Source organism: Poecilia mexicana, unplaced genomic scaffold (assembly GCF_051168715.1).
Source record: "Poecilia mexicana isolate PSO_F unplaced genomic scaffold, ASM5116871v1 scaffold_18, whole genome shotgun sequence".
In the NCBI taxonomy this organism is placed as follows: domain Eukaryota; kingdom Metazoa; phylum Chordata; class Actinopteri; order Cyprinodontiformes; family Poeciliidae; genus Poecilia; species Poecilia mexicana.
The window spans coordinates 9,907,172-9,934,491 of NW_028263387.1; the positions used below are offsets into that span (position 1 = coordinate 9,907,172).

The 27,320-nt window shown below is 41.5% G+C and overlaps 2 protein-coding genes across 3 annotated transcripts; both read right to left on the minus strand.

Annotated features, from left to right (window-relative positions):
• Positions 1-115: 115 nt before the first annotated feature.
• Positions 116-13,132, minus strand: rbm14b (RNA binding motif protein 14b). The gene is made up of 4 exons (XM_014986705.2): positions 13,002-13,132; positions 10,230-10,582; positions 8,283-9,324; positions 116-7,519 (listed from the first exon to the last, which is right to left on the minus strand). The coding sequence occupies exons 2-4, from the start codon at positions 10,576-10,578 to the stop codon at positions 7,219-7,221; spliced, it is 1,692 nt and encodes a 563-aa protein (XP_014842191.2). The 5' UTR covers positions 10,579-10,582; positions 13,002-13,132; the 3' UTR covers positions 116-7,218.
• A 1,112-nt stretch (positions 13,133-14,244) lies between these two features.
• On the minus strand, positions 14,245-21,919 carry ccs (copper chaperone for superoxide dismutase). 2 transcript variants are annotated; one of them, XM_088015784.1, is made up of 8 exons: positions 21,770-21,919; positions 21,482-21,554; positions 20,288-20,425; positions 18,903-19,077; positions 18,406-18,466; positions 17,682-17,759; positions 17,510-17,606; positions 14,245-15,109 (listed from the first exon to the last, which is right to left on the minus strand). In XM_088015784.1, exons 1-8 carry the CDS (start codon positions 21,902-21,904, stop codon positions 14,979-14,981), a joined length of 888 nt encoding a protein of 295 aa, XP_087871910.1. In that variant the 5' UTR covers positions 21,905-21,919; the 3' UTR covers positions 14,245-14,978. The 2 variants fall into 2 exon arrangements, with proteins under 2 accessions (XP_087871910.1, XP_014842192.2); XM_014986706.2 differs by having other exon boundaries at positions 17,503-17,606.
• Between the last annotated feature and the right edge of the window lie 5,401 nt (positions 21,920-27,320).

Consider the following 27,320-nt stretch of genomic DNA (forward strand, 5'->3'; position numbering starts at 1 on the left):
AGTTTTATCAGTTACATATTCCTCACAGCAGCTCTAAAATCAAATTCACACACTTTGTTTTTCAGCTACATCCTAATGTTGCGAGTTGGAATAACAACAGATCTGGACACCGATATGAGGGAAAAAAAAGTTTATTCGTAAATTGCATGCAAAAAAAAAAAAAAAGACGACATTTTTCAGAAATACATTTTAAAAGGCATATATATGAATACACAACCATACAATATAACTTGTATCTATATCGGATTTGTCATTCACAGTAAACATGTTGATGCAAATTTCTGGTCTAACATTTGGGAATTGAAATCCCCTAACATTCGGTTTTGTGCTAACGCTAATTGCTTTGAAATGAGCATATCCACATTCCTACCCTCTTGAGATAGCAAATTACTAAGTCACCCTTTACGTCTTTGGAATCTAGAGTGATTTAGAAAGTAATTAATCAAACATCTGATGTAACTACAGTAAGCTTGGTCCATTAACCTACTTTAGGAAGCTCAGTGGTTACATTACTGCTCCTCTCGTGAGGCTGGGAACGGTTGAAACGAGTGATCTGACCAATGTAAACATGTCGAGTTTTCATTATAAAGTAGCTTGTGTAAAACTCGCTAGACTTATCAGTTATTTGCTTTTTAATTGTTCATTGATCAACATCAAAAAAGGAAATAATACTTGCATCTGTAGTGTGTAAAAACTGCACCGCTTCCTGTCAAGTTCGCCCTTTCTGGATGAAGGAAAAAAAAATGTCTGAGGTTTGCCCCTGCTGTTATCTACATCAGTCCTTTCCCATTCAAATTTGTGCTTAAAAAGTCACATCAATTAAAACAAAAAAGTTTTAATAGCAGACTGGGCTCTATGAAGGGACAAAAGTGTCATATTCAAATTAACTAGTTAAAAAAAAGTGTATAATAAAGTATTCAAATTGGAAATACTGGAATTAATACTGTAGTCTGCAGCACAACATGAACAGAGTTCATGATTGGTCAGAGGCCGGGGCTAACACTTCTCTAGTTAAAGGTGATTGGTCTAAACAAGAGTCTCATTTGCAGATTAACCAATTAGAGTTCATGGTCCTAATGAGTGCATTAATGAAGGATTAGAACTGTGAAAAACTACTAAATTAAATCTGTATGATTTTAATGTATACCAACTTTAAATTGTAATCACAGAGTTTCACATTTAATATCTAAAAATAAATATTTAATATAAAAAGAGTAGTACAATAGTCAATATTTAAGTCGTACATGGACTTAAATAAGTCGTACATGGAACACATTATTTGCTTAAATAATGTATAATATCCATTTAATAATATAAAATTTACTAGATTGTGACACTTTTGGCCCTTCATAGGACTGGCTTGGAAAAACAAAAACAACTTGTACCAATTTGCACTTAGCTGGATATCCCCTGCAGGAAGACAGACATGACCTTCAGGATCCCACTCAAAACAACGAACTGACACGTGCGTAATATGCACATGCACTTTTCTTTAGCTAAAACAACAACAGACAAAAAGGTGGACGGGGGGGGGTCTGGGTGTGGGAGTAGGCTGACGAGGGGCTGCAGTGAGCTTTGGCGGGCGATGCAGTGCAACTGATTTACAAGCAGGGTTTTCTTTTTTCTTTTCTTTTGTAGAGATGCAGAACTGCATTTACCCAAGCATGATCGAAGGCCCAGACTTACAAGCGCCAGAAGAAGCCTTTAGTGGGGAGCTGGGAGAGTGAAGGAGGAGGTATGGAGGCGCTAGCGGGGAGAGAGGAGGTTGAGACGGAGGCCCTACTCTGGTTTAGGTTTATTATAATACAAGATCTGTGTACGAAAATAGATTTTTAACCCTTTTTATTGCTCTATATGATCCATACCTTCAAAACTAAACCAAGAACTCACCTCATTAATCAACCCATCAAATTTTCTAATATTTTGTGCTTTCTTGCTCGTTAGGCATAAAGAGAGCATCACTCCCATCCAGAAACTCTTAGGGAAAATGCGAGACAAGTTAACTGAAACCTGGTCCAGAGATTGAACTCTCTAAAAGTAAGTAAGTACACATACAAGCTACTAAGATGACGTGTGACAGAAAAGTCCTATAGGAACCCTGAGATTGAGGAGAATCTACAGGTCAGTCTGGCCTGTGGGCCTTTCCTATAGGACCTTTCTGACTGACAAATGTCAATCTTCTGCTTCAAGTTGCTTTATATTACACGTTGCCTTCACATCCCCTGCCAGAGCCATGTTATGGACAACCAACATTCAACAGTTGCAGCAAAGCAATTCCTCGAGCTCTGAAGTCTCTCTGTGTCACAGGACAAAGTCCAAAGGAGGGGCGCCACAAATACAGTCCTTTTCGGCACGCCAGGGCGTCTATGGTAACAAACGAGGATGGTGGGGAGGGAGGTGTTTTGGGTCAGGTGGGTGGTTCTGGGAAGTTGAGTCCAAGCCAGAGCGATGGAACCCAGATCCAAGGTGGCGGCGGTGCCGGCGGGTAAAAAAACAAAAAGCGCTGTGTGCGTGGACGGCGGAGAGGTGAGGAGATGCGCAAAGAGGGAGAGCAGGGCGGGGGTGAAGGAGGGAGAGGGGGAGGAGGAAGGAAGGAAGAGTGAGGAGGGTTGAGGGCGGCGAATACGGCGGTGGACAGGAGTTGATTAGCTGGCAAGGGGAAGGGTTTGGGGTGTGTCCACTTACGCCAAGCCTCATTGACCAATGAAATGGCGCCCAAAAAGTATCCCGTTTTTTTGTGCGTTTTTTTTTTTTTTTAGCACCCACACTCACACTCAAGCACACCCTGACATCGCACGTATTGTTCACCAGCTCACATAACAACCGAGCAAAGGGCACCTCAATATGCTGATGCAGGACAGGATCAGTCCTAAGAAGGGGTCTTAACCCTGCCCCACCCCAGCCGGCCCATCACTCCCAGTGAGGAGAAGACCCAGGCTACAGGTACAAACACTGCCGATGCAGTAGAAGAGAGATTACGGACTCGGGGGGGAGAGAGAAGGGGAGGTGGTAATGGCGGAGGGAAGGAAGAGGGGTAGGAGTGTTGTATCAAGCCACAGTCAAAGGAAAGTGAGGAGGGGGATGGGGCAATTAAGGAGAAGAGATGTCAGTGCTGTCATGATTTCTTTCTTTTGCATTTAGTCGATTTACCTTGGTGGTGAAGAGAAAGAGAGACAACAAGTTTCCACTGCGGTGGCGTCGCGCTAAAAGTCGTCCCCACGGCTCACGCGAGGCAGCACACAGGGTGTTCCAGGTAGCACGGTGACCTAATTCAGTTGAGATAGTTAGTTCAGAGCTGGACTCTCGAGTTGGGCTGTTTTTTTTTTTTTTTTATCTCTTGCGGCACAGTTACAGATTATCACACATGCAGGTCTGAGCATAGTGAACACAGAGACACACGGAAAAGGGAGAATTTGGTGCAGCAAGGAGAGAGACCAGACTTGGACCAGACCAGACGCACACCCATCAAACCCCAAGAAAGGGACTGCTCCACAGATCAAAATGCACCCAGGCCATTCTATCTGTGAGCCTCTCCCCAGCCCTCGCAGCAGCTTCACTGTGTACAATACAATCTTGCGCATAGAAATCAATTTTAGGCGCCGCTCTCAGCACTCTAAATTTGGGATATTCTCGTTTGAGAGGCTGGAGAGAGGAAGGAGCTCCTACCCGGACTTACCCTGACCAAAGTGAGCAAAGCTGGCCCAGCATCTACACCTGCCTCCCCCTGGGTCCCCAGTCAAATGGGTCTGGTGGTCATTTTTACACAAGAGAGACAGATAACGGAGAGGAACATAAACAGAAAGAAGGCGAAATGTCCAAACCCTTTGCTTTCTGTCACCACAGTAGTCAGCCAAACATTCTTTATTATCAGTATAAGGTTTAAAGTATACATTTTCTCAATAAAAGGCATGCTGATTTTTTCCCCACTGTTCTATATATAAAAAAAAAGGCTAAATTAAAAATACTTTTCTAAAAAATACATAGCAAACAAAACATTTTGCAAACCACATAATTCTACAAAGGATTCAACCGGTATGTGTTTGTATATACGACACGGAAAAATTACACTCCGAGATGCAAAAGTCACTTATAACCACTAAAAACCACAGAAGGAGCGGGGAAGCGGGAAACAATGAGGCAGTCAGGTGATTTCAGAAGGTCTTTTCTGTTTGTGCATTGGTCTGCTGTCAAATACTAGCTGCAACACAAATGACTGATTGTAAATGGATGGAAGTCGCCACTCTGGACTTTGGCGTCATTGTGAAACGCATCAAGAAATCCAATTCCAGATTTAGAAAACAAAACAAAGAATTTTAAAATAAATCAGTATCCAAATAATTAATAAACCCTCTCTACAGTGCCTTGCAAACATACTGCATACCACTAGAACGTTTTCACATTCTGTCACTTTCAACCACTAACTTCAGTGTAATTTATTGGGGTTTTCTGTGATAGATCATAGAACATAATTTGTGAAGTGGAAGGGTAGGATTTGTGTAAAAATAAAAATGTGATCAAAATCAAAATCAACTAAAGGTGTCCCGCAAATTTTTTTTATTTTTGCTTCCAACACGATACCGATAATGCAGCTTTGAGTATTGGCTGATACGGATACCGACACGATATCAGCACGAATCAAACATACGTTAGTGTGGAATGTTAGAAAAGGTTTGATTGAGTGATATTACTCAGAGAACAATAGTAACAACTGGTATGAGAACAATTGACCCATTTATTATCAACCAATGGGTTTGGGTGAAGGATTTTGGAAGACCGATATCAATATGGGATCAGGACACCCCTATATTCAACCACATTCACTTTCATAACATCCAGCGTAGAAGTCTGGTAATCGGTAAATAACTGATTTAATCCCAGCATAGATGCAGCTTTTCTGTAGAAAGAATAACACGACTGCACATCCTGCCTACCCAAACTGCCAAACAAGGAGAGCACTGATCAGCAAGCAGCCAAGAGGCTCATTGGTTATTGTGGAGGAGCTGCAGAGAGCCACAGCTCAGGTGGGAAAATCTGTCGATAAAACAACTATTAGACAAGTCTGTTCTTTAGGGAAGAAGGTCAAAAAGAAAGCCATAATGCGTCCAGCTTGCAGTTTGTAAGAAGCCATGCAAGGAACACAGCAAACACGAGGAGGAAGGTGCTCCGTTCATACCAGACCAAAATGTCTGATTTTGGCCTATGTGCAAAATGCTGCACATGGGGAAAAATACTAAACGAAGGTACATCACCCTGCACACACCATTCTAACAGTGTAAACATGGTGGTGTCGGCATCATGCTGTGGCCATGCTTTTCTCCAGTCAAGACAGGGAAGCTGATTAGAGTTGACAGAAGGATGAATGGAGCTAAATAGAGGGCAATCCTAGAACACTAGATCAAAGCATATTAATGTCTTACACTGACCCGACTAACATTTAACTGAGCATCTGTGGCTAAAAATTTGAAAGCCATGAAGTCTCTTCATTCTACTTCACAATTATGTGCTGAAATGTATCAGCTCATTTTCAGTTAATACATCAACACTCATGGTTGTAAAGTGACAACATTTCAAGAGGTAGAAATGCTTCTTTTTGCAAGGAACTGCAGATGACTTGACAAGTAAAAACATACTCAAATATGCTTTTTGGAATCAGAATCTAAAGCAGATCTGGCGTTCGATGGAGAAATGGTGGATATTTTGGGGCCACTGGAAGACACTGCCCCATCTCTCACTTCGTTGGTGCTATCACTGCTGTTTCTGCTTAAAACCAAAGGCTTATATAATGAACCTCTGAGGCTCACTTTGTGGCTTTTCTAAAAAAAAAAAAAAAAAAAAAAACGTTTGCAATAAACAGACCCATTAGGAGCCGTGGAAGCTTTACCACTTGTAGCCCTCTGGATTCTGAGCTTTGAGGCTCCTGTTGCTTCAGTTGAAATGATTTTGGAAAACAAAGCACTTAAAATGGGAGATTTCTCCACTTAATGCACTTCACTAAAGGTTTTGAGGCACATGACTGACCTTGTCACATATAATGGTTTCTAAAAGGATGCAATCCAAAGATCTTCTGTAAACTTGTTCAGTAGTTACGCATTGTTTTTCCCGTTGAAAACTCATCACATCCCATAGGTTGACTTATATCACATGTAAACTATAATGTTGGAAATAAACTATTTACACTTTTTTCTGTTTTAAAAGGCCTCTGAACATGAAAGAGGACCAAATACAATACATAAGAAAAAAAAAGGAAAAAAACAAAATCCAGCTACCCAGACTTTGAACTGCTGTAGCTTTACATGGAGCTGCAATTGCTGACAGGGTGAAATGTGGAGACGTACAGAACAAAATACAATCTACAATGAAATTTACAATAAGAGGTAGGCAGCTGTAGTTAGGAAGAGGAAAAGGTGAAGCAGTGTCTGGCAGTGTCGTAGTTTAAATGTGAGGATGAGATTCAGAGAAGGGGGCGAGGATAGATACGAATAAACATTACAGTACGTCTATGTGTGCTTTACGTTTGTTTTTTTTTTCTCTGCAAAGCGCAGTCTTAGCTGCTGCTGCTGCGTTTGTGCGCTGCAAAAATCAAGAGCCCGCACGTCTCACGCAACCACACGTACAACATCCACATCGCATCCAGGACAAACAATCTCCCCAAAATACTTTAACCTTGGTTCTGTTGGACACAGTACAATGCAGCTGGTACACAACGAGTGTACATTTCATCTAAGAACATTACAAATTGATACTCATCAACATAAGGCAAAAAAGGTTTCAAATTAGCTGCCCTACCTGATAATCTAGGCCTAAGTAGAATGGCTGATGTAAATTACTGGAGATTTGGCCCTAGAAAATCATAACTGGGTTGCAGAAATAAAGGCAAAAGAAACGACTGACTCAGTCAGTCTAATACTGGCACAAGTGTGAGACTGGCACGATAAGTTAAAACAGAAAAGCACACAGAATGCCCATAAAAATAGATGAAGGCCTGTCTTCAAAGCTGCACTGTGGTCATGCAAACTGGACCAAGGTTAGCCGGTCAGCCCCGTCGTAAAGCAAGTTATTAAGCCCAACAGCCCTCAGTTTTAAATCCCCCGGCCAGTCCCCCAGGCACACACACACACACTCGCATACATACAGAGGTGGTCAAGTTTTGAGTGGAAAAGGTATGTAGGGGTGAGGGATCAGGGCAGAGAGGGGGCGGGGGCAGACAGTTGAGTGCAACTATCGGAAGGGGGGCTCAGGCGTGTGAAGGGAGAGTTCGGGGCGGTGGAGGATGGCCTCCTTGCGCGTAGGCGGCGGCAACGGCGGCTCATACACCCTGGGCGCAGCCATGGCAGCTGCCACTGCGGCAGCAGCGGGGACCACTGGCCTGAGGGCTTCCAGCGTAGCGACTGGCTGAGCAGACATCCCGGGGACTCCCGTGACTCCTGACATGCCAGCAATGGCTGCCATTGTGTTCGATGGGTAGGCATACTGGAACTGAGGGTACTGCTGCAACTGCTGGTAGTACTCGGCGTAGTACCTAGCCCAAAAAAAGGGTGAAAATCAAGAGGCATAGGTTGCATTAAGGAGAAGAGGACACAGGTAGCAGAGCAGACACAGACGGCTGAGGTCAAAGGCCCTGACATACTTCATCCGAAGTGCCGAAATCGGCTGTCATAGACGTCGACGCGTGACAAAAACCGCGTCGTTTGTTCGCAAAGAGACATTCGCCTGCCGAACCCGACGACAGGCCTGGGCCGAACTATTTTGACAGAGCTCTGTGCAAAGTGTAGTAAGGTAAGGTAAGGTAAGATTATTTTATTTACATAGCACATTTTCAGCAACAAGGCAATTCATAGTGCTTTACATGAGTTAGAGGAAATACAAACAAAATAACAAAAGAAAAGCAAGAGAATAAAAGTATAAAACGTTTACAAAAAAAAAAGACTTGTGTGATTGGCCAGAAGTTTGTTGCCATGTTTTAAGCGGAAATTCGGTCAGACAGCGCTGTTTATGTACATTGGTACGATTCTTCACTAAATAACTACTAGACTGGAAAATGGTTAATAACTCCTATGAGGAAATTATACTGTAGTTGTTCAAGGAGGAGGCTGTCTGGAGAAAAGTGTGGCACTAGCTCCGTAGGAGTGAGACACTGAAGCGTGTGGGGTCTGCCCCCAGGTGGTCGGTGCCGTTGTCTGAAAGGTGTGTGCGAATACGAAGGCGCTGCAACCACGTGACTGTCGACTGTTCGGCTTCGGATGAAATATGCAGTCCTTTAATCATCAACAGTCATGTCCCACCTGGCCATCGAGTCTTCCGGTGCCTCTACCGCCTCTTCTGCTGCACGGCCAGCTGGCGTCGGTAGCAAGGGTCTGCGTGGCTTGGCCCGCTGGTATATGAATGGCTTCATTACCGGGTCTGGCAGAAGTGGTGCCGACCTGCGTAAAGGACTACGGTCTCTCTCTCCTGACTTGGCCACAGCGGCTGCCACAGCAGCTGTCTGCTGATCAGCCACAACCTGTTGGCCTTGGGCAAAGTAGTGAGCCTGCCTTGCAGCCTCAAACAGGGCTGAGGCTGGATCTGCTGCTCCCATGGCGCTGATGTGAGCGTAGGCTGGGGTGGCAGCACCATAAATCGCAGGAGCTACAGAATAAGCAGGGTTCACTGTAGCTGCTGCTGCTGGCATCTCTAGTCCAGGAGCGGCTGCCAGGTACACAGGGTGGTTGGCTACAGTCGGGGTGTAAACTGGAGTTGTGTAAGCGGCAGCCGCCGCTGCGGCGGCAGCAGCAGCAGCTGGAGATGCAGCCACCTGGCCATAGATATTGGGCGTCACTGAGCTGTACACCTGTGTGGCGCCTGATGTAAGAGTTGCCTGGCTCGCCACGGTCCCATAGAGCTGGTTGGCCACATTAGCACCATACACCTGGCTGGCAAGGGCGCCGTAGACAGCTGGATTCACCGGGTTTCCATCAGTACGTGTACCAGTGGTGATTCCCGTGAGAGCTGCATACGTGGGGTCAAAAGTGGATGTGTTGTAGACTGAATTGTGCACGCTCTGTTGAACTTGCAGAGGCAGGCCGGCGGCTGCGGCGGCAGCAGCGGCCAGGACTGCAGCCTGGCTCTGGTACTGCTCTAAAGACGGCTTGCCCACCGGACATTCTCCAGCATAATGGCCCTGCTTCCCGCAGTTAACACATGGGATTTTCCCCGTGGGTGTCTGCTTGCTGGGTTGGACCTTGGATAGCTCTACAGACAGCGGCCGGCCCTTAAACGAAGTACCGTGCAAAGCCTCAATGGCCTGAAGAGCGTCTTCCTTGTTTTCCATGTGAACGAAGGCATAGCCTGCGGAAAACAATCATTGTTAGGCACAGCAAAGATGTTTGAGTTTATACTGCAATGGAAAAGGAATATAGATATCGTTTAAAAGATTAATACAAGAGCTGAGAATACATAAGCTTAAAAATCCAATAAGTCAATATCTACAAAAACATTAAAGTACTAAAATGCCCCAATAGTAGCTTAACTTCAATAAAGAAATAAAGACTTGTTCTCTTCTAAATACTTTTATCTCTCGTCTCTTTAAAGTGCACATGTAAAAGGCCAAGTTCACTCTGACTGGTCAGATAATTGGTTATAAATAATATAATACCAAGTCTAATTATATGTTAATGCTAAACTACCAAGGCTTTAAAGAAAATACTGCCTTGGGGATTTGAAGATTGAAAAACAAATACAGTATCCTACCATAAAACGGTACAGACCGACTTCTCTAGTCACCAAGATAAAGTTTATCTTCTTATTACATCAAACAACCACATACTGAGAATGAACTAGAGCATTCCCTTCAAAGGCCGTCAAGGTGTTTTAATGCTATATTTGCTTCAAAATGACGTTAGAAGCTCCAGGTTGCGGCACTATGACAATAACCTCAACAAACTCTACAGCATGGTGGCCATCTCCAGTCTTCAAGAGACGGCCCTGTTCTAGACTCTAGTTCTACAGAAACTGCGTACAGAAATCATAGGCAACCTGCAATTCATTACTTCCTATAGCATGAAATGGACATTAGCTCTTTGGAAGGGAGATCCAAACTTTCAAATTTATAAAATAATGTTCTGACACACGAGGGAAAAGAAGAAATAAACTTTCAAAGGAGTCTTTTAAACAAATCACAATATTAACAACCAAACGTGGTACATCTACAAATTGATGGAAGAATCACAACACCTACAAGGTATTTTGCTCACCTTTGACTTTGTCACACTCAAGGACTTTCCCGAATGTCTGGAACAGCTGCTTAAGGTCTTCAGTGGTGCACATCCCACTCAGATTACCCACAAACACCTTTGTTGAGTGCAACGGCCTCCCCCTCGACTCCTCCACCACCAGATTTCGTCCTCGAAACTCTCTCCCATTTAGCTCCCGGATGGCTCGATCGGCCGCCCCCTCGCCCTGCAGGTGAACAAAGGCGAACTGACGCAGCACGCTGCAGCTGACAACCTGGCCATACGGTTCAAATATGGCTGACAGCTCTTCCTGGGTGGTGTCCAGAGCCAGGTTTCCCACGAAAAGCTTCACTGTGTGGCTCTTGTCCATAGCGCTGCAGAGAAACGGAGGGATGACGTTACTGATGTTAGAAATTAAACGACTGGAATAAATTGCACAGTAACAGCTACATCCTACAGATGCAAGTCCTACATTTTCTGCTGCTTTTGCACTTGTTCTACACATGCACTGTGAGTTTTAGGAAAGCATTTCAAAGTTAAGATTCATAAAACCTCAGTTTTGGGTGTATTCAAGTGGACTAACAGTCTGAACATTAAAAAAACAATGTTGAAGAGTTTCATTTCCCGCATGGACACTATTGTTTTCAATGTGGGTGTTGGTCTATTTGCTCCTTCAACATTTTGTACGTTGGTTTTGGTACACATATTGTACAAACGGTGCATGATTTTCTACAGTCTGCTATATGAAAATGAGACAAATGTCTCCAATAATAATAATAATAATAATACCACCTACCAGCAGGATGCTGCGAACAGTTCTGTTTTTATCAGAGAGTTTATATTTTGTTATTCAGACTGTCTCAAAAGGGGATCAAAGCCGTGATCAATTGAAGTCTATGTAATAATAAAATACAACAAAAATCTACAACGAAAAGGAAATTATATGAGTTTTGAGCAGTTTATAATATTTTCCTCAATTATTCTGAATAAAAGATCTGAACAGGTAAATAAACTGATACACATGGTTTAGGTAAAAGGGAATGAACTGGTTAGCTAACAAGCTACTGTTTCCCTTTGCTTCTTCTCTTTTTCCATTAAGCCAAAAATTTAAAAGGTAAATAAATTAATAACAAATTTAAGGATATACGACATCACAGAAAACATTTTTGGGATCAGCAGATATTTAGTCTGTTGCTAAACGCACTTCAATGAATCTCCTCACCACAAATGACAGCGTCCAAGATACTAAAGGTCACAGATTGTTGGAAGAAACACTATCCTAATCCAATGTCCTAATATTGCACAGCTCTATTCTTAGTAGTTATTTTCTAAAGTAAAAGGTAAAGCTGCTCTGTTTGTGAATAACAGCTGAGCTTAACATACACAGAAACACAAGAACATGACTAATCGTTTTGTTCAATTGCAATTCAATTCAGAAGAGATGTGGCCGTTTGGGAAAATTATCACCCACTCCAGATGTCAACGTCTTCTTAAATGAACATCTTTGTTGATCCAATCAATTAACTTAAATGTTTAGCATAAATCTGAAAAATTAACATGTTTCAGATTTATAGCAACGAATGATAAAACCAAATGGATGCAAGTTTAATATTCAAATGTACAAAATAAAAACAGAACCATAGACCATATACATACCTTTGAAAGCCCCACAGATACGGAGTCAAATTAGATACAACAAAGCTGGGAGATTTTCTTTTTGTTTTTAAAAGAGATCTGATTTGAAAGATTTAATGTAAGCGGGGTCTCTTTATTTAAAAGCAGACTGATCACCCCCACAGCTATGAGTCACACTCATCCACTGAAGACAGACAGGCAGAGTTCAGGAAGGCCAGTGTTTATTAAGTCTGCCTGGATTCACAGTAATAACCACTTTTATGCCACCAAATTGTGATTATGCTTTAAGCGTTGTCTTTAATGTACAAACCCCCAATTTATACCAAAACAGATGGCTAAACAGGCCCATTTTCTTATCCCCTTTTTTTTTCTTCCTTCACTCCAAACAACCTTTTATGGTTGGCTGTAAATCAAAGGGCAAAGCGGAACATGAAACCAGAGGGGGACATTTCTATTTTCTGGTTTCGCCTCTAGTAAGTTACTACTTGACGAAGAAAAACACGTCTTCCTCCAAACGAAAGCGCATTTTCCCTCCGTGTGTGGACTGCATGAGTCAGGCAGAATGGCTGCTGCATTAACACTGGCTTCATTGTGGAATAACTGAGCGAACCTGGTTCCTGATGACGCAGCACGACGCTGAGTAAACACATTTTCACTGCTGCCGTCATTATTCGGCGCAACAACAACAAAAAAAAGAAAAAGGACTTGAAAAAGACGCATGTTGAGTTTGTTAGCTGGCTCAAACGCCTCGTTGTCGAGGTTTCCTTGTGAATGGAGAGCGGCAGGGATGCTGGTGGGTTTGTTTAAAGCTAAACAGGCGTTAAAAAAAGGTCAACGCAAATAACGCGTTCCCGTACAGTTAGCCCACCTCACACAACAACGAAAGCTGAATAAACGCCCAATATTAGTGAAGGCCTTCTGAAAATATATCAACGTAGTCTAGAACAATCGCATTTTTCCGCACAGGAGCGCGTGCATTGCAGCACGAGAGCTTCCTGAGCGACAACACTGCCAGTTAAAGTCTGCTCCCAAACCGGCATTTCCCATTAAAACACGCATTCTTTGACACTCTTTGGGTTTGATTACCGCCCGTGGGGGTTTGTGTGGGGATAATACAACAGAAAAATGCTATTAAAACTGAAGGAACTACCATCTTACCTTAGCGGTGCTGTGTTTCAAAATGGTAGCGTCTGCTTCCGTTTGAACGTCGGGCATACTGCTGGAGAAGCTGCAGAGGGGGGAGGGCTGCTGCACCCGGAGGATGCTGAATCCTCATGAAATAACCCAAGAACACACACACACACACACACAGAGAGAGAGAGAGCTCCTGGAAGCATGCTTAGTTAATTACTGCTACCGCAGTGGAAAAGGATGGCTCACAGCCGCCGTGCTGGGCTCAAAGGAGAGCAACAAGTGCGACAAGACTGATGGAAATTAGCAAAAATAGACTTTTGATCATGTGTAAAAGTCTGTTCTTTTTTCACAATGTAGTTCATGAAAAGTTTACAAATTAAATCAAACTTTGTCATTAAAAACACACTTCGTTTTTGAAGGAAGTAAAATTATACAGTAGCCAGTGATATACTAACACAAAGTAATGCAATGTGAAGTCGTTTGAAGCAGCATTCAGCTTCTATGCACCACAAATCTGGAACAAACTTCCAGAAAACTGCTTAACAGCTGAAACACTGAGCTCCTTTAAATCTAGTCAAACACTGCCTGGTTAGAGTTGCTTTTGAACCATAATAAATGATGAGTTTCATGATGGCATTTGTCAAACTGTAACATTTGTTAATGCTTTCTCAATTGTTGACTGCATGGTTTTTTTATTACTTTATTTTTCTTATGACATAAAAGCACTTTCAACTGTTTTGTTGCTGAAATGTGCTGTACAAATTAACTTTACTGATTTGCATTTGATTTTCTGATGTACTCAGTGGAACCAATAGCGTCCACAAGCCACCTAATGAGTAGGGATTCGCTGATATGAAAATTTGGGCCGCTTTTAATATCAGATACTGCTGTTATGTCCCAAAAAGTCAATAAAGTGTTTTCTATGGTTTATGGGGCTGAATTAAAATGTACTTCACAAGTTCAGATTTTGATTTGTACAAAATCTTGAAAACAACATACTCTTTTCCTTCCAATCCACAAAAATAGGTTGTAAACATGGAAAAAGGGTATGAATACTTTTTGGATGACACTGTAGCTCAGAGACAAATGGAGGGGAGGGAAAAAAAAAAAAGAAAAGGGAGCGATTTAACATTTTGGAGGGCATTCAATAAGCCCATTCAGGCATCAGCAGAACAAGACAAATGTTCAATTCGTAAAAAAAAAAAAAAAAATCAATGTCAAATTTGCTACATGTACACACACAGCCAACACATCACACACCATCATGTACTGATATGGATTTTTTTTAATCAAATAGAAATATATACCGACAGTAAGCAGGTTGTAGTTTGGTTATCATAATACATTCATTTGTCAAAGAAAATGTCACAAGACAAGAGAAATGGGAATGTCACTTGAGTTTTATGATCCTAACGTTGGCAGCAACAGCAGTAAAGAAACTCCGTACTGAATGCTGGAGGAAAAAAAAAACTGCTGAGAGCGCAGTCCCTAAAGGCCTTCCTCTCTCAATTAGCCCCTTTTGCCCTTTCAATCTGGAGTCTTCCTCCTGCTGCCCCTTTAATCTCCGTCTCCAGCCACTCACATCATCCTTGCGGATTTAAACTGAACCGATTAGGACGCAAAATGGGTTCGCTCCAAATGCAGTCGGTGTTCCAGATTCGAATCTCTTCAGCAAAACTCTCAAATGAAGCTTCGCAACTGAACATGGTACGAGGACAGGCATTTATCTAATGCTGGAGCTGAAGGAAGGTCTGAGTTAAGTGTTTTTTTTTCTATGCTTTAGAAGGTTTTCCTAATCCACCTTTTTACAAAACAATATAATGTTTGCCACCCCTGCTTTTGTGCGTTAGAAGTGATCATAGGACGGCACGGTTATTGCAATTTCAAGACTTTTATAAATTACTCTTCAAGTGCTCCGTCTTCTTTCAGGGCTCTGACCCGCTGGCAACAAAATGTCCGGTTTTGTGAAGAGTCAGAGGTGCGCCGGCGGCGTCTCTGGGTTTATCTTGCTCCGACCTTTCCCGGCAACCGGCCGGTCTCTCTCCTCCCACAGCGTGACCCCGTCGCACGCGCAAATCTTTTTGGGATTCTGGAAAAGGCCCGCCGATCTGGCGATGATCCCACAGGCCAGCCTGCGAACGTCACAGAAACGACAGAGAAAATGTCAGGAATGATAGATAAAAGATCAGATTAATGTGCGACAAACTGTCTAACGTAAATAATTACAAATCCGCGTTTCTCCGTTTGTTGAACAATGCTGCAGTCTTTTTAAATCAGAGTTGGTTTTTGACACTAGAAAAGCTTCCAGGAACAATCCAAACTCAACCATGTCACCACTGTTTTTTTTTTAAACAGCATCGAGTTTATTCTGCTGTGCCAATGTTTCATCTGTCATGAACTGAAAGCTCCAAAAATTGTAAAATAAAAGAATAGGAGCACGGACGAGAAGGAGAGGAAAGAAAAAGATCTTTATTTGCAGTATGTTTTTTTTTTTCCATCAATCAAAACTGTGTGTGTTTATGTACTTAATGACAAAATTAAAAAATAAAGTCAGTCTGTCAACCAAAGGAAAACGCCATAACTTTCATCCAGATAATAAAAATAGATGATGGCATCTCACCCTCTTTTAGTGAAAACCTAGACTTTTTAACAGATGATGCGTTACAAAAAGTAACCTCAAAAATATACCTAAATTTCTCCTGACAGATCTGGAAAAAATTTGTTTTATCCACAGTGAGTCTTTCAAGTTTGTGATCAAAGATCATTTGAGGACAAGAACAAAATGATTAAAGTTGGTCTCCATCATCAGGTTAGTGAGTGTTCAGAAGATTCACTCTGGATAAACTTTGTTTATGTGCTTGAAGGGAAATCAATATTTTCTAAAACTGTTTTCAGATGTTAAAAAGCCGAGGTTTGGACCACAATCCTTTGGTTTTAAGAGGATCATGCGGGACGTAACGCCAATCCAATCCCACGCACCTCATCTGTACCTGGCACTTTGTTTTATTTTTTTATTTTAGTGGCTCCTGCTTCCTGACTTCCTCTCCCATCTCCTTCTCCTGTCCCTCCGCATCCATCTCTTCCTTCCCACTCCTTCTCCAGCTGCCATTATCCTGCCCCTCATTTCCAACTTCCTCAGCTGACACTGTCCTAATCTGCTACATAACAGAAACAATGACAAACTTCAGAATTCAACTTAAGAAAAGTGCTAAACACACAGGAAGTAATTTACTGACTTTATCTGAGCTGGTAAAAAAAAAAAACTAATGAAACTAATGCAATGAAGAAATGTGAGCCTTTTTCTGGTCAGATAGCAGGGACTCGTTTTAATTGATCAAGCAGATTCATACTTTGAACACAAATGGGCCAACATTGCTGATAGGCTCCCTTTTTGTAAAAGCACAAAACACACTATGTGCCAAGCTTGGGATGCTAGTCATGTATGTGGTGTTTGCTAACCTGATGTAGTCCTGTTGGTTGGTGAGGTGGCGTCATGACCTTGGCCCCTCCACCACGCAAAATATCCGTTCATTTGGTGCATCTGGCTTCATCCTGCACCAACTTTTGCCTCTCCGTAAGCCTTTCAGCACCACCCGTCTCTTTCTCCTCTCTTTTTGGCATGCTAGCTATTTTAACCCACTCCTCTTTCATCCTTTCTTTTCTGTTTCACATGCAAAACTATCAGACTGACCCAGTCTGGTGCTGCGCTTTATAGAGTTAAAAAAAACAACACATTCTAACCTCCGGACAGTCCAACCGCAAACAGACCGGTCCATCAGGAAACCTCCCGATCCTCCCCATGGTTAAACTAGCAGCCTTGTTCATGTCCACAACTCATAAATTTCAGCCACCAAAATGGGGACATAACATTGATGGAAAAAAATACTGTAGTTTTGAGGCTAATGTGGGTTAATCATAACTTATCTTGTCATAGCAATAGTTTTCCTAATATCCTGCGGCGTTAATCCTATTAGAGACTTTACTTTAGCAATATCCTTCAGACATAACAACTGTGATTTTACTTTACTGTAATTTTGGCATCAAGTTTAACTCTAAATTGACCAGTAATAACTAGACTTGCCTGTTCTACGTTGTCGAATCCTCTTTAGCTTTTTAACTGCAAACTTGTATGACATCTTCTCAGAAAAAAATCTGTCCTTTTGTTAGCTTTCCATCAACAAAGTACAAATTAATTTAACCTTCTTTTTCTAGATGGGTTGAACGTTTCTTCAAACACCTGCCCCCATAGCACAGATAACGTTACCTCCACATTTCCTGTTTTATTTAGTCCTTCTGATTTCTGCCAACACACGGTTAGCATTAAACTGCAGATGCTAACAGCTTTCAGAAAAAAAAAAATTCCAGTTTCACCGAAAACAAAGTTTAATAAAGCACCTTTAAGCATAGCAGGTCAGTAATGGTCCTTGTTTGGCTGATGAATTAGCAACAAATTAAAACATTTCTGCTACACCCGTCCACCCCTTCAAACATTTTACACATCCGTCTGATCTTCAAAAGTACAAACCCGTCACCAGAGTTTCCAGTCAGCTTGGAGAGAGAGTGACCGCCTCGACCCAGGTCGTCTTCCCCGGAGTCCACGACCAGAGATCGACCAATCACGTCCCACACCTGCAGGACAAAGGCGGAGCCGATTAGCTCCGTGTGCTGCCGTTGTCAAATAAGTCATGTTTGCTCAGGTGGTACCTTCAGCTGTCTGTCCTCAAATCTAAATGAAGCTCGGCCATCTGGTCCAGCCACTACGTTCCCCAAATCACCTACGTGCTGCAAAAACACGCAGAGCGTGTAAGAAGATTTAAACAGATGACGCAGTGGAAATCATCTGTAGAAATATAACACAGTGCTGCGAGAAAGAGAAGACATATAAAAAGCTGTGGGTCTGGTAGAAAATAGGCCAGGGTGTGGTTTGTGAAATAGAATAAAAAAATGTATCAAATTAGTAGGGCCAGGTTGTTTTAGATTAGCTTCACTCCTTAATAAATGAAACCCTCATTTGAAAACGTGACGCATTTAGTCAGGCTATCATTGTCTGATATTAAAGTTTGTTAGTTACAAACAAACTTTTTTTCCACTGCTTTATGCATACTAAAGACAAAGTGTTAAAGCAAAATGAAGCCAGAATCCTCCTCACTTTGCTGAATTCACGATCTGCAACAGAACAGCAGATTGAGGAAAAACTACGCCGCATCTGCTGTGTTCCAGGAAGGATCCAATCTATACCTGGGAACTTTTTCCTATTATTGTTTCAAAACTTCATTTCAACCCGCTCTGCCCCAGGCGGACATGAAGCACGTCACCGAATCCACTTATAAAACGGAAGGATTACACAGCGAGTCCATTTAGAAAGCTTGGGAGGAAAAATAAATAAATATATAAAACAGAAAAAAAAAAGTTGACAAATTGATTGTACCCGTTCAGAGTCCCCCGGACCTCCATGCTGTTTCCCAAATGGGTTGAAGTGCTCTCCACAGCTGCAGAGGAAGGACAAACTCAGGTTAATCGGATGAGGAGAATAAAATGGCTTATATGCCTTTTAAACCCCAAGTGGAGGCTTTCGCTATTTTGTTTTGAGGAAGGAAAAAAATGAATAAAATCGGATATGTCACCAATCTTTTTATTCATTTCCACAGCTTTTTTTTTTTTTGTAAACAAATAACCTGGGACAAACTGCAGGAACAAGCGATTACCTCCGCATAAGACGTCACTGCATGGATCTGACGTTTAAGGTGATGGAGATGCATTACGCCGCAGAATAACTCCGGAAAACGCCTCAAAGTTTTGTTTGCAACTCAAATCTCAACTTGGCGCAGAGCCGTGAAGCTTCGCCTGGAGGCTCGGTTTTTAATTTTCTTGATCAAATTGAATTTGCTTTCGCCTGACAGGTCGTCAGTGAGCCGGCGCTCCCACCTGAGGCAGTCCTGTGTGAGGTCCCCCAGCGTGTGGACGTGCAGGCCGTGGGGCCCGGGCTCCAGGCCGTCGATGGTCCCGTCGATCAGGCAGTCTTCTTCGGACAGCTGCAAGAAGCGCACCACGCCCTGAATCGATCCGGCTCCAGACAGCATGGCCACGGCTGCACCCAGATCTGTTAGACACACGTCGTTAAGAGTTGTCCTGGCTGATTTACTTAGATTTTTTTTCCCTCTTTTAAACGGAGCCGCTTGAGTTTAAATATTTCACATTTCTATAATAGCTCAGACTTGCAGTGGAAAACTTGTTTTTCCAAATGTTTTGCTGTTATCAGTGAATTATCATGAGAAGTCATTTGTCTACAAACTTCTTGAGCCGTCCAGTCAAAGATGACGAAAAGTCAGATCCAGCTCTATTTTCACCTCAAGCACGCCCCTTACTGGAAGCCAAAGCTACTAAAATAATCTGCTAATCTGCGTTTAAAATAAGTTGTAACAATAATAATAATAATAATTCATTTTTAAGAGATTTGTCACAAATTACAGCACAAATGTCTGCACTATTAACCACCTACATATACATTGTGACATTAATGAGCATTTCTGCCTTTGATCCAACTCACTTAAACAGTCAAGTAATTACAAAAGGGTGGATCTTTGCAAACATTCTATTTGCCAGAGGAGGAGAATGCAATTAGCCCTCGCCTCACTAGTATTTGACCTACTTTTATCATTATTACTGTAACAAAAATACTGTGGAAAATAACTTGATTCAAATACAGGCTACATTCAGTTTTTAAGCAAGACTTGTCTTAGAAATGCCACTGAGACCGTAGACATCATGTCGGCATGTGACAGAGCAGCCAGAATTTTTCTCTGCAGTTCAAGAAGCAAAATCAATTCCACATGCACCCAGGAGAGGAGGGCACTAATACTTCCTACTGGATCTAAAGCTGGAGTAAAAGTAAAAGGAGCTGATAAGATGTGGGTACAATAAAACACCAACAATGAAAGAGCTGTGGTGAGATCAAAGTCCAGACGTTGTCGCTGCTGCAAGTCTTTATGTTTTTCTGGTGTTGGGCTTTTGAAGCTACGTAATCCTGAACTGCTGCTGCTGCTTCGTCGACACCGATGTTACTGCATGTTTATCGTGCATCACTAGTTTGGACAATGGAATTATTTTTGTTTTACATATTCTCTCATCCTGGATGCTCGCAGGATGAGAGAATACACAGCTGACAATAACTTGGGTGGATATTGACACACTGGCGCTTCAGTTAAATTATTTAGCTGGAGCAACTCTCTGGACATTTGTGGCAGTTTTTCTTCTTTTCCCCCCCCCCCAGAAGCATCAGATTTTTATTTTTTCTCCTCTGTGGTTCTCACCTTGCTCTGATCCACCGATGCCCTTCAGCACGGCCCGGCGCCCCGTACTCTCAATGAGAGACTGAACCTCTGTGCTGGTGAGCGCAGCCTCAACCAGGACCAGCTCTTTACTGAGATCGATGCTGACTGACTTTACTCCTGCAAAGCACACAACACTCCGTCAAAAAGCTAGAACAACTGCTGTATATTTGCAATATGTTTAATCATTTAAATTGAATAACTGTTGTCATTTAATACCGTTTATACACACTGGACAGTGTGTCTTACAGCTAAAACTTGTCAAGGAACGCAGTAACAATTTTGGCTGCAATTTGCTGCAATCCAGCTCCTTAAATGGTGATTATGCTAATGGTTAGTTAGCTCGTTTTATTTATTTTTTTAAAAAAGCTTTTTAGTTGCTGTTGAGGGCTGTAGTTTTAAGAATTTTCAATAATAACATCGAAATATTCAAATTATTTAAAATTTTCTCCTCCATTCCAGTTAACGACATGGTGATACTTAAGAGGCAAAGCTTTGGTCTCACAGAATCTTGTTTAACTTGCTAAAACATTTGTGGAATTTATTAAACTATGTTAACTGTCTGCAAGTTAATGTTTTCTAAGTCCATATTTACTGATAAATAAATGAAGCATGCCTAATTAGCTCATGCAATGTGAAATTTTAATGAAACATCTGAAATAATATATGTCTTTAACAATAAGACAATTATAAAATAAAGGCTCAATGTTGTTTTTGCTTTCAGGAAGAATATCCATCACTGATTATAACAGTGAATATGTGTTACACATAAACAAAGATGAACGTTTGGCTCAGTAAATCGATTGTTAAATGGCGATTAGATGACATTTATTTATTGTCATTTATTATCCCAGAATTTTTTTTTTTTTTTTTGCTTCGTGTCTTATATGTTTTTTAGTCGGCAGGCAAAAATACTTATAGCACTTGGAATTTATTTTATTCTTTTGGTTTGGAAATGCAAAAAATGCTTTGTAAAAAAAAAAACGACTCGCATCAAAAACAACTATGAAACCAGTCCGGCTTTCCTGTGCACAGAGTTCTTTGAGCAAATTTTCTTTGGTAGGCACAAAAAGCTATCAGTCACAAACACTGGAGGTGCTGAAATAATAGAATTGCACAAACAGGATTAAAAGAAAAAAAAATCAACAGTAAGTTTCACAGTTTGAGCTTCCTCACCTGGTTTACCCTCCAGAGCAGCTCTAACTTTCTCCGCACAGCTTTCACATGTCATCTGAACTGCAAACTCCAGCTGTGGAGAAGAAACGTAACAGCAGACATTATTATCTGTATCGGCGGCTGTGTGAGCATGACGGTTGCAGCTGCGCAACACAACGGCACCAAAATGAAGAAGTTTAATCTCGACTGCGCATTATAAGCAAAGGCACGTTTTATGTTTCAAGTAGTAAATGTTACGAAACAACAGAAGACGAAACAACAGAAGAGTGATGAGCATCGCTGTCGAACCTTGGCTGGTCTTTCCGTGTCCATGTTGTGGACCACTGTCCCCGCCTGAGCAATAAACACTGAATTAATCAGAAAACGGCTGAGTTTTCTGGAAACGGAAATGACCCTACCGGCCAAGCTAACGGGCGCCGCCATGTTTGTGACGTCAGAGAGACGTCCGCGCACATTGCTTCCACCAGGCGTCGATTCGGTGTTACTGCAAAGATCAGATGTTTACGGACACTGCACAAAAACATTCCACCTTTAGTGTTATAAATTTCCCTAATAATTGAAGAGAGATTATTTTTTTACTAGTTCCTTAAGAATCAAAATGATAACACTTAAACAAGTTGGGGAAAACCCAGACGGTGATGTCATGAGTTTTCAATGTAGCAAAACCTCTATAAAGTTTTGCTCACCCTGGGGAGCTGTTTTCAGATGCCATATGGTTCCACACTCACCTTTTCAAGGAAGAGTGCGGGCGTTGTGTCAGAAATTAATACTCAAGCAAAAAGAAAATGTAACATTTTTCATAAACATACAAGAACAGCTTCTGAAAGGTCATTTCCGATGACTTTTTAGCCTTAGAGTTAGCTTGTACTAATACTTGCCTTTATTCTTCAGAATAGACAGTAGTGCAAAAAACAAATAATTTTTTTCAAAGCCCTTGCAAAACCTCCAAACAACCTATTTCTTCTTCTAAAAAAAAAAGAAAAAAAAAAAAAAGGAAGAGGCTAATATGTGGTAACAGTTTCTTCTTTGAGGTCATTAGTGGTGGCTTTCTTACATTGCATTGTGTTAAAATGCACGTATGCTCCAGACTAGCCAAATGTTCAAAAGAGACAAAAAAGAAAAGAGAAGCCCCAAAACAAACAATGTCTTTATAATAACAGCAACTTTTTCTGAGATCATGGTTGAAAAAAACAGTTTAAAAAATCTGAACAGATTAGCTGATGATCAGTTAAAATTGTATTTAATTAACAGCATCCATCTGACACTTCCAGTTTGAATTCACTTGAAAATAAGGTGTTTTTTAAACACACTGGATATGTATTTAACACGGGTTTTATTAAATAAACATTAACCAGAAGCAATATAGCGATATTCATAATCACTAGGATAAGTTGAAAGACTTTAAATTTGCTCTTGGGTTGACGTTTAAGAAATCCGTCACTGATTTTTGTTTTCTACTTCTTCAGATTTCCTGGGGCCTGGCTTGCCTTCTTGATTTAATCGATGGAATAATATATGTTCTACTGAAAGGAGAATAGATAAACTGCATGATTTTTTTCAAAGAGAATGGTTTATGTAAAAAGGGAAGAAAGACATCACTGGTGGAAGAATGAAGAAAATGTCATCAGACATCTCTCTAGGGCTACACAAATAAAGATACAGATCAATCTAATCCCGTGTCTCTCGTCTTGCACCATTAATAAAAGCAGGAAGTGAATATTTTGCAGCTGGCCACAATATAAACAAAACCCATTCATTGCTGCATCCTCCGAGTTTCCGTCGGCTGAAAAGCGTAACTAGTTTGCATGCCTTTCATCAAACGGCTGGAAATATCAAAGACGCCTTTGGATCTGTGCAGAACTGGTTTTTAATCTTCAAAAGGAATGCCTCCGATACCTTCATTCGCTTAATTAAAGGAATTCACAGTGAAACGGAGCCTCATCTTAAAATCTCTACTGACTTAATAGATATTCTGCCATCACACTCAACGTTACCGTACAGAGCTCTGCAGGTGGAAGCTTCTCTTTTAGTCTGTTTCTTCAGATAAGCCTGTGCTTAGGTTGCTTCACATGTAGACCCAGAGAAACAGTAAGCGTATCTCACATCTTCCCTGGATTCAAGTGGTCCAAGGTTGGGGAAACAGTCCAAAAACTGGACTAAGTGGACAGGAAACTGCTAATAAGTTAAATAGAATTTATGGAAAGTAAACAAAAACACTTCAGGGGCAGGAAGTTCAGCGGAAAGTCACTTAAAACCCAGGACAGGAAGCAATATAACATGTTGACTGGAACCTCAAATTAAAACCAAAAGACCCAACACAACCAGAAGATACAAGGGGAACTTTACATTAATACTAAAAAGTCAAACAACTTTCAAACAAACAGTATTATCCATTCTTTATATTTTAGATTAGCTGGTGGAAATTGTATATATTGTATATATTGTAACATTGTATATAACTGAAAAAGATGAGTGGATACAACTCAATTTTGGTCAGAGTTTCACTAATTCAGTAAACTTTTGGGTGTATTGTGAAGTTACAACATTGACTTTAGTTCATTTGAAGTAATATGCAAGGATATAATGTGACATTGCGGATTGGCTATCGCTGTACCCCAAAATGCATTGCAGCAGCTGGAATGCATTTCCAGCTGCTGCAATGCAGCTGGAAATGCATTGCAGCTGCACCTTTTCCGTTCTGGAAACGGAAAAGGTGAGTGAGTACATAATGTTCTCATTTTTTGACACAATGATTTAATTTGTTGTCAAAAATAGTTTTTGGCAAAACAAGTAGACTTTTAAAGCTTAATCTTTGTAGTTAGGCTACTTTAAAATGTGCTCCAGAGTTTCCAGAGCAGTGCAGCTCTACTAAGATTACTAGCTGTTACTTTTTCTTGGAGTGTACATTTATAGTCAGAACATTTTTATACTGTATTCTCAAAGTTCAGAGCTCTTTTGCTTTTCGATATACTTCCAAGAGCGCAACACCAACTCATCCAGGTGGTCATGCTTTGCTTCTTTGGGTCGTGGTGACTTGGTGTAATCTTAAGCCTAGCACAAGCAAAATGATGGGGGTTAGACCAGGAAGTCTGCATCTGGACGAGTCAAAGGAGTGGCCAAGTCAAAACCTGGACATTAATCTGATTAAGTTGTTCGAAAATCCTGCAATGTGGCTGAATTAAAACATGCCAGCTGACTGGCAGCTGACGGGAATACTCGATGCGAAAGGTGGATTTGGTCACTTACCTTTGGATCAATTTCTCGTTTGTTACAATATGTTTTTATTTCAGTAAAATTGTTTTTGAAGATCTGAAACAATTAGGTGTGACACAAAAACAACAACAAAAAATAAAACAGAAGTAAACTTTAAAGGGGAGAAATCATTTCGTTCAACCGTTGAAAGCACAGCGGCTTAAGCCTCTCAGAAAGTGAGCTTGAGAGGGGCAGATATACGCAGAGTAATGATGATTGCTTTACGGAACGTCCTATAGTTCAATCTCATAATGCACGCTATCACTACGTTGATCTGCAGATTAAAACACCGCTTTCAATCCCATTTCAATCAAACTGTTTTATAAACGGGGGGCTTCGTCACGTAGCGTTTACGTCGGCGCAGGAATGCCGCCACGTCAAAACTACACCTAGACGTGGATGTTTTACACCGAGGAACATGGAGCAGCTGCTCAGTCAGAACACAGCCTCCTCTGTATTTGATGGCTCATTGGCTTTGACCCTTGACCTCCCATCCTGAGTAACATGACTACAGGCTGCGAGAGGCCTGAGCTTGCCGTGGGATAGGCGCAAAACGCACAAGAGCCACATTTCACTCTCACTCTATTCAGCAAATAGGAAACGAACAAAAACGTCTGTCCTCGACTAGATAGTCTACACTGATCTCTGTTCAGAGGGAACAGGGAAGGGATTTTACCTGCAAACGCACGCATTGACACTCACAAAAAAAAAAATGCTAGAAAGTGAAACCTAATCACTGCACTTAGCTCCAAGAAGGGAGCCAAAGGGGGAACGAAAGAGGAGAAAAAGGGAAGATATTCGGGTGGATTGGGGACAAAATTTGAGTTGGGGTGGATGGAGGAAGTGGGGAAAAAAGAATATAAATGAGGAAGGGAAAAAAATAGAAGTAGGTAATGAGGAGTGTGAGAACTTGTGTGTGTGTGTGTGTGTATTGGGGGACAAGTCGAGAAGTGCTGACAGGCTGCGATGACAGATGTGCTCAGAACAGTGGAGGTTTTATCTGTACTAATAAACGAGCCACTATATTCCAACCTCTACTGCGACGGAGCAGCAGAGCTGACCTGGGGTCTGCCGTAAACCCGTCTTAAATGCTCAGGGAGGACGCCGCAACTCCTGTTTCAGTCACCGAGCGGAGCAGCAAGGCTGACCACGTTTTATTTTTAGAGCGAGAAAGACGCGGTTTCCTTCAAGGAGGAGATCCGTGCGCTGAGACCCACCGCGCCCCAAGGCGAACGGCTCAAATAATCAAACCTAATAGATCATACATATGCTAAAGCACACCCGGAACAAGACAGAGTTAATCAAGTACTCAGGAGAAAAGGAGTGTTGTCTGCCTGCTCTCTCTGGGGACATCCCATTGAAATCAGCAGCCTATTCAATATTTCTGTGGTGTAGCCGGAGATGGATTTCGCTTTCTCATGCTTTTCATGAGAAAAATGAAAAAAATTTAATATGTGAATTTCAGACAATCTTCAATTGGAAATCTTTTTATAAGCTTACTACTTTATATCTTTGCACTTTTATTGACTCTTTGCAAGTGACGTCACGCTCTTCAGACTTCCGTCATCATGACTGACGTCAAAACAACCAAGTATCGCTTTTATTTAGTTAGTTTAATTTTAAAAATGACAATAGGGCTCTGCGCTGTCGGATGTAAACAGGCAAGGACTGAAACCAAACTTGTAATTTTATTGTATAACTTTTAAGGCAGAAAGTTACGGCGGCGAATGACTGGCAGCCCTCGGTGGAACCGCGGATCTGCGGCAAACCCTTTTTGCAAGTTAAGACGGTTAAGTTTCATATACTTTATAAGTTAGATATTGCATTATTGAGAAGGTACGCGTCTAACCATTAGTAGTCGGCAATTTGATCAACATGTAAGGAGGAAGGGGTATGGGTCGGTTTCTAAGCTAGCTATTTCAAACTTTTGTAAATACCGCCGTCTATGAACCCCAACCAGGTGTGTTACCTTCAGAAATTAGTTCGACTCGAACAAGTAGAAGCCATGGCTAAACTGACAAAAACAACTTTGGAAAACAATTTCAGTAGCTCTGTTCAATACTCCCGCCCCCCACTGCCGACGTCCATCATGCTACCTCAAGTGATTGTGACGTATTACAAAGGGTCAGTAGGGGCAGTATTATGTATTTTTCCAGGTACACAGTGCCGTTTTATAGGATAATCAAGTAACTACGTTAACATCAGTTGTTATAGAAATGTTTTATATTAAATATGACTTAAAAGAAATTTTATTTTGTAATTGGGCATCTGTCCCTTTAAAAATTCTTGCTCTATATGAAACTCCGGCTTCAGGAAGCCATTTAATCAACGATCCTCTATTAACTCTTTAATAATGTTTTTACCAGTGTTTTACTGAGAAGTAGTTTGCATAATGTGCTCAGCAGATGTACTGTTTCACCAGGTGTCTGTTAGTTGCTGCTGGCTAGTCTGAAGGAGCTGAATGGAGGAGTCGTGGGTGAGGGCTGCTCTGTGAGGCGGAAGCTCAGAAACTGCAGCTCTGAGGAGGAGCAAAGGTGTTTTGCACAGCTGAACTGTTGCCACGGGAAATTCAGGGATTTCTCAAACA